General features: G+C 38.6%; 2 protein-coding genes across 2 annotated transcripts in view; one reads left to right on the top strand and one right to left on the bottom strand.

Annotated features, from left to right (window-relative positions):
- The window catches only part of LOC140241858 (uncharacterized), a 99,418-nt gene extending 97,080 nt beyond the window's left edge, over positions 1-2,338 (bottom strand). The window contains exon 1 of the mRNA XM_072321611.1: positions 2,218-2,338. The gene's annotated coding sequence lies outside the window, so the exon portion shown is untranslated. The remainder of the gene's footprint in view (positions 1-2,217) is intronic.
- A 144-nt stretch (positions 2,339-2,482) lies between these two features.
- LOC140241679 (testis-expressed protein 36-like) lies at positions 2,483-9,097 on the top strand. The gene is made up of 5 exons (XM_072321421.1): positions 2,483-2,607; positions 3,318-3,446; positions 4,461-4,601; positions 5,287-5,367; positions 6,085-9,097. The coding sequence occupies exons 2-5, from the start codon at positions 3,396-3,398 to the stop codon at positions 6,412-6,414; spliced, it is 603 nt and encodes a 200-aa protein (XP_072177522.1). The 5' UTR covers positions 2,483-2,607; positions 3,318-3,395; the 3' UTR covers positions 6,415-9,097.
- Positions 9,098-10,806: the final 1,709 nt, after the last annotated feature.

A 10,806-nucleotide genomic window follows, 5' to 3' on the forward strand; every position in this document is an offset into this window, starting at 1 on the left:
GAGACAATATAAAATAGCATACATACTTATGATACAGGCCGGCAGTGCACGACAAAAGTTATAGTGCACGCAAAATATAACGATTGCAAACGATAACCCACTATCGATTTGATATCGGTTTTTGCTCCCTCATTTTAATCATCGAGTACTTGAATCCCGCACCTTATCAACACGATTGCGCCACAACCACGATATGTTTTGCTCGATATTATCGTTATTCTCAATTCTCGCAGGCTGGCTATGTGATGGGACCAGACTTTCAGCGGTAGATTTAAACATGGAAGCTGAAATGAACAGGTTCCCTACTTTTAAAGAGACTGATCTATATAAACAGTATCTTAGACAATAAGGACACAAAGGATGCCATCAAATACGCCCTACGAATTTTGGACTCCTACTGTTCTGAAAAAAGAATCAATCCGACGGATATTACTGAGCAAGTCAACCCAAGATTTGTGCCGCTTTCTCCGTACATTCTACGCGGAAGTGCACCGTGGAAATGGGCAGCGTGTGGTGTGTACAGTATACGCTAAGCGCTCTTTGATCACGCTACGCTATGAACTTTACTACGACATTCACAACACACTCTCGGAATCCGCATGTGCAGCAATGTGGCCTGGCACGAGCCTTGTGTTTAAATCCAGTAGATCCCTAATCCTACAAAACATCATCTAGTCCTGGTCCTGGACCCACAGTGCAGTAAGTAGGGCGTCTAACGTGTTACTGTTAGTGTTACTGTTAGATGCATGGTAGCTAGTGTTAGACCTATTGTAGGGTCAAGTGTTAACTACTGTAGCTCTGTCGCTCGTAAGTGACGTACAGTACCGTACAGTGTACGTAGATCTAGTATAAAAACGTTAGGCCAGGGCCCCTAGGGCCCTAGACCTAACCTATCGTAGGGCCTAGAAAACGTTAGATATAACCACGTAGACCCTAGACTCTATAGTTGACTTTGGATCTTCAGGATTTTGTCTACACAGGTTCAAAGAAACTGGTATTATTGCTTGTGTAGACACGTGTAACTGTTAGAAATGATCTAGGCTTATCTTGCCTGGGTATGTATGCTATTTTATATATCACATAGTGCATGACATCTTATTGCACTATAACAAGTACCAAGCACCTCCAAATTCTGAATTTGCCCTCAGGCAATTATATTCAATTCGGCCTGCGGCCTCATTGAATATAACTGGCCTTCGGGGCAAATTCAGAATTTGTCGGTGCTTATATTGTTATAGTGCATTCAGCCTCATGCACTATATATATAAAGTGTCACGCTGAGAGAAGAGAAGTCGTTTTGTGAAATTTGGATTCGAGTATACCTGGTAGTTCATGTATAAGGATTACAGGCACTTAGGCCTACTTAAGTTGTTGTGTTTCGTGCTGGCAAACCGATTAGTACGAATATGATCGTCTTTGGCTGCCAAAATGGGGTTTCCCTGGGCCTGCTTCACCGAATACATTGTACCATGTACACATTATGTTTCCACGCAAATCAAAGCGTGTGTGTACCTTTGATACGTGTTGCTCATTATAGGTAGTCATACCCTTCGTAAAATTTGGAATTTGTCGATGTGTATAAACTAAGGCATTCTTGAATTCGTTTGTTTGTACCGTGCAGTATCTTTGTATTGCATTACAACAAAATGTGTGCTGTCGACTCTGAAGCCTTGGCATGCGTGTTCCGTTCTGATAGACAAGTTCACTTCCATACAATGAATTAATACATCCGTATAATGCTACAAGTTGTACCAACTAGAGCCTAGAGGCAACAGCTATGCATGTACAGAGGTTTCTCTGAATTTCATTCATGATAAAAAGAAAAACAAGAACAAAACAAAAAACGAAAATGAAACGAATATATAAACACACACAATGCTAGCGAAATTGGTACCGGTAAACAATGATTACAATAATACTGATGATAATATATCTAATAGTGCAAACACGCTGACAAGACATTTCGAAAGGCATTTAAAATGTACATGATTATGCCTAATTATGCATTTAGAATTTAGAAATGAATTTAGAAACTCGAGCAATCTGTACGCACATACACATTGTACACACACACGTATACATCACGTACAAAATAATTAAGTAGTTTGGTATTAATTTTGTTTTAAAAAAAATCTAGCTAAAACATGAACAAGCTGTCATCTGGTGCTGAAGTGCACTGTTTTAAAATTATTTCCAATGATCGAGAGGTTCCCATACCTTATATCGCCCGTATCTTTGCCATTTGCATCTCGTTTGTCTGCATCTAGCCATCCTTGTTCCCCGAATTTAGAAATTCACGCTTCGTCGCTCTACTTCCGAGTTCTCTCGCCTTTGCTCGCTCGATCGGCAGCTCCGCTGCACAACACGGACTGTGTACCGCAACGTGTACTCGTATCTCTGGAAGAGCCCCCATTGTGTACACGTTACCATGGCGAGTCTACTATTGTGACGTAGGCGTGTTTAACAAGCATACAATAAGGCGCGTGAAACCTCACTAAAAGTGTCACAGACAATGTCGAGGAGAAATCCCAGTTTGGAACAAATGATTAAGCACTGAGTCGGACTGTGTAAACAGGAATTTGCACCAAATATTTGAAAAGTTGTTTGGTAAGTTTTGAAAGGTTCGTAGTTCGTAAAGTCTGGAAAGTTTGACGATATTATGACGAGAAACTTTGGCAGCTATTACATGTATGTGCGGAACATCGCCGCCGCGCCACTTACCGGGTGTTGATAGTTGGTGCCCGGAGCTCTCGGCCAAGGCGGAGCGTTGCGGGCCGGGTTGATGTATTGGTAGCATCTATAAAGGAAGGGTATCTGTAGCGGATTTGTTTGCAAGAATTGATGTAGGTCTAGGTCTTCAACAACTGGAGAATATTTTGCCTAAGTGCATCTTATGCTTTTAATTCTTTTTTTCTTTTTTTCCCCCTTTTTTTTTAAAGACTAGACCTAGGCTACACAGGCACAGTTCTAACTAAGTTACTCCATCATCGATCATGGCAATGATATGTGACTCATTGGTAGACTCAAATCCAGAACTACAGCTGCAGTCTAGAGCCAGAGCAGAGAATCTTTCTAAATGTAGAAGTGAGAACACAACTTGAAGTACAGAACTCTTCATGTCTTTGTAAATTTGTTCAAACTGATATTTGAAATGATAAATTTTTTTACAGATCTCGAAGTACATGCAATGTATTCATGTATACGCAACAGTGCGCAGCGACCCCAAGAAGTATGTGTTACAGCGCCCCACAACGGGGTTAATGTTCATGTATTTCTTCCGACCTAATGAAAATGCTGTATCATTCTACTTTTCACAGCTATTTTGGCATCACTGAGCAACCTTTTGAAAAAAAAACCCTGTTGACTTGTCGCCAGAAGGATCTGTGCTTGCAAGCATGCCCAAGTCACGAGCACACGCCCCCTCCACCAGTGAAGATGGCATCTGGGTATGTATAATTTACACATTGCCTCAAATTCTCACCAGATTCGTTAAATCTGACGGTATTTAAAAAAAAGAAAGAAAAAGTGCGGAACACTTGAAAAGCCATGTTAGAGACATTTTATTGGCAGAATTTGAATATAGCTGGAGATGTTTTTGCACTATGACACCAAAGATGAAACATTTTAAATGGATTCCAAGCAAGACTAACAACTTTTACAGGTAATACATGGAATTACTTCCTACTGTTCTGGACTTTAGAATTGTAAAAAGGAGCCCAGTAGACAAGGATCCCAATTCATAACAAAATTGCAACTATTTGAAGCTGCAGTAATGGCAGCAACTGTGGTAGCAACTCAGGAAATAACCATTTCAATTAGTGTTGAGTTATTTAGTTCCCGTCACAGCTAACATTATCAAACAATGATTGTTAAAACTTTTCCATTTGATGAATTATCTTATACTATAAAATCAAATTAAATCAGATTTATGAAACTCGTGCTTTTCAATGAAATAGTACACATTGATGGTTCTGTATGAAGCTGCAAGTTGTCAATTCATTTGAGCAAAATGTAAGGTAAATTCATGAAACCAAAGTAAATCTTTTATGACCTTGACAATCAACTGTTTTGTTTCGGATTATCATTTACTTGTACTTAAGTAGAAGAAAAAAAAAAGACTTTGCAAAATATTAAATGTCATGATGGTGATCAGTACATTTTTGTCGTTTATATTAAGCGTATACATGTGGGGTGGATTTCTAATGGTTTTTATGTAAATCTTAAATGGCAGAAAATGTTTTAAATATTTTCTGTCTCTTCCTCAAAATTGTAATGTCCATGTGACAGACATCGGATACTCAAATTTATGCCCTTATTGAATCTGTCTGTCACATTTGCTTGACGAATTGATCTGAAATCCAAAACAAGTGAATAGAGAAGTCATTGATGACAGGTACCAAGTACAGTTACGACTAATGTGAATATTAAATGTTATTATTTGTTAAATTTTCCCAAACCAGTTCCAAACAAGAGGCTGGTCAGCAGTGCCCTCAATGAGAGACACCTCCACGACAACAGGATTGATGCTGAGTACCAAGTTCAATGAAGACGTCTCGCACAAACCTCAACCCCCTCCGCAGCCTTACAATGACCTCTCTGAGGTAAATCCTCCATCAAAGGTTACTACCTCCACCAAGGAGGTTCATACGTGTTATTTTGTGTTTGTTTTTTTTTTATTTGCTGGCGTTGATTAGTCTGTCAGTTTGCAAAATAATTAAAAAATTTGTAATTGGATTTGGATGAAATTTACACAGAAATTGATAATGATACAAGAAACAGATGAGTAAAGGTAAATTTTGGTAGTAATCAAGATCATCATCTGGATACAGAAATTAGATTTTTTTGTAAGGATTCTTTATCACTGGCAAATAGGGACAACAAACCAGAGAATTCAAGCTGTGCATATTTGAGGTTTGCATATCTGCATACTCCAGGCGCAACAGAAAGCTATAGGGTAGAGACACAAAGGATTCTTTGTAGTTCGGCTCTAAGAAATTCAGTGTTGTTAACTTAAAAGGACTACAATATTTCCTTCATTATCGTCGAGTATGAAAATGGCTACAATAGAACTGCATTTACCTTGTCAGTTGCTCTGTCCTGTTGATGAATTGGAGGGATGAATTGGATTAGTGAGCTTTATGGGGGAAAGACAAATCATGCGAGTTACTGTGGATGGTTGTGATTTCCTCATGGATTCTCCATCTTGTGAATGTAATAAAATCATCATAATCATAATTTGCTGTTTTTTGTATCTCCCTCCCCCCCCCCCCCACCCCACACACACAGCGGAGTTACTTGCATTCCAATCCATTCTCCATGCACGACAACAGGCATTCCTTCCAAAGCCACGGCGTCTACTTTGGTCATGTAAGTTCACATCATATTATTACTTTTCCTAGAAATTCTCAACAGTGTTCCAAATGAAGATTGGGAACACATTTGCCATTCACAGTAATTATGGGTACGTGTTGTCAACCTTATTGAGTGTATAATCCATTATTTGAAGTGTACTGCCAATTGCAATAATCAAAAGAACATTTTTAACAGTCACCCTTTGTCATTTGAAGGCCACTCTAGTGGTACTATTATTTGGGGTAAATATTGCATATGAAGGCCACTAAATCAGTCAAAGCAGTTTCATTATCCATGAAGCACTGGTGTTTTGATTTGATTAATTTTGCTCGTGTAAAAAAAGTGTCAATGCTGAGCAGTAATATGCTACATACATTGTGGAAGTTTGTATAGAGTGGAATTATCAGATGAAAAACTTCACATTTCTTGAAAAAATTTAACCCAACATTGTAATGTTTCTGATGAATCCACAAAATTTTTTCTCAAGAGCAAATTGCAGTACTCCGAAAACTACAGGACAAAAAACAAAATCAAAGCATAATTACCACATTGACAAAAGAGTGTACATTACTTAATTCATTACTTAGATATCTATCAAATAGGCACAGTTTTGTATTTAAGATCATGAGCCAATGGTTTTATTAGTCAGCTGCATTGAGAATAAACAATCTAATGTCATATTGAAAAGAATCTTCAAAATGTTATGAAAATTTATCTTTGATGTGTTTGCAGGGGTTGGGAAAGCGCCTTGAGCATGGATCCAAGAGGCAGCACAACTCTAAGGACTTTGTGACGTGGAACTCACCGGACAGGTGTTACCAGACAGACTATCAGGCTGAGTACGAAGGCAAGCCAACCAGACACCCTCCATCCCACCGCCGGTTTCCTCGTACCTTCCCAGAGCGGGAGGAGGGTCTCATTGACGTACCCACCAGCACTACCCACATGTACCAGCCACCAATGGTGCCTTATGCCACACCCACCCAAGTGTTGGTATCCAGTAAGGAGCCCCACCTCAAACCCAATCCCTGGAAATATTCTTACAAGGCGTATGTGAAATAAACTCTCTCCACGTAACGTGATGTGCTGCTTAAAGACAGTTCATACACAACAGAAGCACTGTTTCATGTGCAGTTGCCTCTGTGTAAATCAGGAACAAGCGGCTACTAAAGTCCATAAGATTGCATTGATCAGTGTTGGTCCGAGCTGAGACATTGCAATAAACAGCCTTCATTGATGTGTCCAAAGTCATAATAAGTCTTTCCTTAAGAAGGCATTCTTCAAGATCTTAAAACAACAAACAAACAAAAAGGCTTTGGCACAACAATTGATGCAATAGCTGAATGATCTATGCAAGAAGGTACTGCTGTTGATAGCTGTAAGCCTACGTGTATGACAAAGAGAATATTAACAAATTGACATGACAATAGAAATTACACTACTTTTAGAACAAAACTAAGTGAAGATTATACATGTTCTTTGAATTCGTGGTTTGTTATTTGGGTGTTAATCATGCATTCAAAATTATCACATGGATAATTAATCATGTGCCTTTTAGTGATGAGCTGGTCTTTGACTGCTAGTTGAATGAAGTTAGGATTTCTGTAGGATCAGTGCCATTTCTTGCCAAGCTTGTCTTCATGTAAACACAGTGGATAACCATGTTTGTAATAATGACTAATAATGGTGATTACTTGTAAAGCTTGCATGTCAGGTTTTCTACTTTTGTGGCAATTAATTACACATGCCATCATGCAAAGGAACAGAGGAGCAAGTGAATCCCCCATGAGTGTTTGACCATTGGTATATAAAATGAAATGCAACATGAAATGTAAAGGCATCTGCTGGAGAACATCTACCCTATGTCCCCCCCCCCCCCCAAAAAAAAAAAAAAAAAAAAAAAAAAATTACAACGGGACCCTCCACAATGATAACTCTAAGAATAGTGAATCAATCTAAAAAAAATTTCAGGGTATGAAACTACAACCTATTAAAATTGCCCACATCTCACAGAAAACCCCATCCAATTTGCTTCAATGGGCAAAGAGAAATGAGGAGTTTTGTAGAGCATTTCAGGAATCCCTTCCCTCCAAGTTCTGTCCATTGTGTTCACACCTTATGCAGTTCCAAGTGCACCCCAGTGTCTAACTTGGAAGAATTAGACCCATGACATGCGTTACAATGATCCACATATCTCTGTGACCACTCAACCAAACTGAATGGGGGTTTCTGCATAATATAGCCAAGATGTTTTATTTTAAGACCCTGAAGTAGCATTTAGATGGTTAAATCATATTGGAAGGAATCAATGCGAAAATCCTTACTTTGTTATACAGGTAACTCTCAATCTATTGAAGTCCTTGGGACCAGCAGTTTTCTTTTGTTATATAGAAAATGTCATAGTATCTGAACAAATAAAGTGTTTGAACATATCTAGATGATCATTTTTTGGCCCTGAATTGTAATCATTGAATGTATCCGAAATTTTGTTATAACTGTGTTTGTGATGGGAGTGCCTTGTAAGGAATGTTCATTATAATCGTGTTCATCATAACAGGATTGCACTGTAAACCAAAGTTGACTGCCAGATGAGAATTAACTCTTTAAGGACTATCATCTCAAAAGTCCATGATATTGTATGCAGTCGGGTTGCTAATGGGAATGAGAGGCCTAGTAACCAATGTGAAGTGGGTGTTCATGTCCTTCTAGTTCTCAGTTGATGAAATCATGAGTCAATCAAAATTTGTGATGAGGTTAATGAAATTCTGTGCACCTCTTATGAATATATGAACACACTACATGTAATAACCTTCATGCTATCAAAAATACACACATACAGGATGTGTGATGCACCCATAATATACATCTGTATGTGTTGTACAATGGTATTGTCTCAGTCATCATGCTGGGTAGATATTTTGGAACTTTCATGTACATGATTACCTGTTGAAAGTGGAATAGTTAATTTGACCGTCACAGAAACAATCGAGTATTTTTTTTTGGTACATTTATAACATACTATTCTCTTGTTCAGTGCCAACAAAGACAGTGCACCATACTGCCAAGACCTTGTGTGTAGTATCACAGGCTACATTGTATTTAGTACCTTGAGCAGCTGTTTTGTTGTTCACTTTTGTTATACACTGTACTGCTTTTGTAAAATATGTCTATTGATGAAGTAACTTTGGTATGGATATGAACTAACTTGGATATGGATATTGATTTCCTGAAGTTACATGTAAATAAATGTCCATAAAGTTATACATTCTTTTTCACCTTGAACAAGATGGAGTGGCGCTCGTATGATACAAAATTTGACAGATTCCTGTGTTCTTTCTTTTGCCAACTTTAACCCGTTGAGGACGAGTCCCGAGTATACTCGGGCAGGTGTCTATGGAAAATGCGTATTGTAGCAAAATCAGTCCGTCCTCAACGGGTTAAGTATAATCTCTGTAGCTGAATAAATCTACCAGACTAAGATTATCTCTAGGAGACAACACTCTTTCACAAGGCTACAGATTCAGACCACTTCAATTAAAGATATGTTTTTATGAACTGAAGACATTGTTTACAATAGACTGATATCACAGTTCTTGGAAGTGTGAATTATTTATTTGAAATTCAGGTCCATAGATATATCATCTGAACAAAAACAGTGGCAAAATGACATTGTATATGCATGAAATACAGTGTATGTGGAAGACAAGCGTATGTATAAATTCTTGCAATAAATTTGTAAAAACAAAGTGGATTTCCTGGCTTCATGCTACATTGTATACTTTGGATGTTTGACCATTTTATGACTAAGAGTAAAGATTGAACGTGGAGTGGTTCCTCGATTATCTGTCCGAAAAGTCAAATGCTCACAAATTTGTATGTACAATGTATATGTCTGTACATGTACATTTACAATAACAACAGCCAATCAGGAAGCTAGATTCATGTTGTTACCATGACAAATGCCATTCTACCAAGTGTTGCTCTCATATAAATTTTCGAAACAGGGCCCTGATCAGACTCTCCTCTTAGAGAGGCTCAGCTATACCTAGGTACTTGTTTACCTCTACAGAAATGATGGTACGGTATATGTTTGTACAATTTGCCAAGAGTATCAAATTCAAATGGATAACTTTATTTGCTCTAAATTGTATCAAAAATACTTAAAAGTACACACATCTCACAAGAAGCACCCAGGTAACAAGTCTGCATCTCTACTCGATACATTAAACACTAGCCAATGATTTTGAGTTATGGAAAAAAAGTATTTTCCTTTCTTGAGCACTCTGACATTCAAAAACTACACCTGTACACTGCTGTGCATGTGGTCATAGAAATGATAAAATATAATGTATAAGTTACATACAGACAGGGACTTCTTTCTCAATAGAAACAATCCAAATCCATTTATACTGAATAAAATCAGACAAAATTTTACTTGGTCAATTGCATAAGCCAGTTCACACATCAGGTGCTGCCATACAATTTAGCTGTTTGCACTGCGACTGCATTAGACAAGGTCACCTGCGCTGTGGAAGCTAGGTGCGGAGTACATGTACATACAAACATCATACAGCTGTACATACTAAATGACAGCAGTTTAGTACTATGGGGCGGTTTGGGTGCCATGGTTAATTATCAAATTTATATCTCTCACTTAAAGGTACAGGGTCCTGGTGGTTTAGTCAAATGCGTACGCGGGCGCACGGCGCAAGTTTCCTATAGAGACCTACGCTATCGACTCCCCTTTAGTGCTTACGCTTTGGCCCACTTCCCCCCGAGTCCGAGGAAGTCCGATCCACTGTAGCCAGTGGTCCGATCACAGTTCCGCTCATGATTCGGCTGAGGGGATGACGGGTTTAGCAAACTTCTTTTGTGATGTCATAATAAGAAACACATATGCACGCACCCTGGCATTACTACAGACTGCGTGATGCGCAGAGAAGACAACGAAGGCAACGTTACTCAGCAACGCCTACGCGCTTTACTCTTGAGGACAGCTCAACTTCGGCAATCTTCGTATCAACGCTAACGGTGATCGGCAGTATCATCAACAGCGCCCTCTACACTACCGGGACTATGCACCTTTAAACCAATCGAAACAGAGGATTCATCAAATGAGGTACAGCGGAACCTCGTTATAACAAGGTCAAATGTAGCAAAATACCCAATACAGTATAACAAGGTAATTGCAGGTCCCATTCCTGTAGCGTTCTTTATTATCCCTGATATAACAAAATCCCCAATATAATGAAAACATTTCACAGGAACAACTCAGCTTGTTATAATGAGGTATCCTTATAATATAAAACTAAAGAGAATAATAATACATTGAAAAAGTTGACAGATGTATGGAGTAGAAAGCAATGGAAATATGTTTATCTAAAAAAGAATATCAGATTTATAAATGGCAGTGAGTCATCTGCTGAGGCATTTGAAAAGCAATGGGAGGGGGAG

This window comes from Diadema setosum, chromosome 18, assembly GCF_964275005.1.
Source record: "Diadema setosum chromosome 18, eeDiaSeto1, whole genome shotgun sequence".
In the NCBI taxonomy this organism is placed as follows: Eukaryota; Metazoa; Echinodermata; class Echinoidea; order Diadematoida; family Diadematidae; genus Diadema; species Diadema setosum.

Coding starts and splice junctions, on each gene's coding strand:
- LOC140241679 (XM_072321421.1), top strand. CDS start 3,396: ATGCCCAAGTCACGAGCACACGCCCCCTCCACCAGTGAAGATGGCATC. Junction 3,447..4,460: donor CCAGTGAAGATGGCATCTGG/GTATGTATAATT, acceptor TTCCCAAACCAG/TTCCAAACAAGAGGCTGGTC. Junction 4,602..5,286: donor CTTACAATGACCTCTCTGAG/GTAAATCCTCCA, acceptor CCACACACACAG/CGGAGTTACTTGCATTCCAA.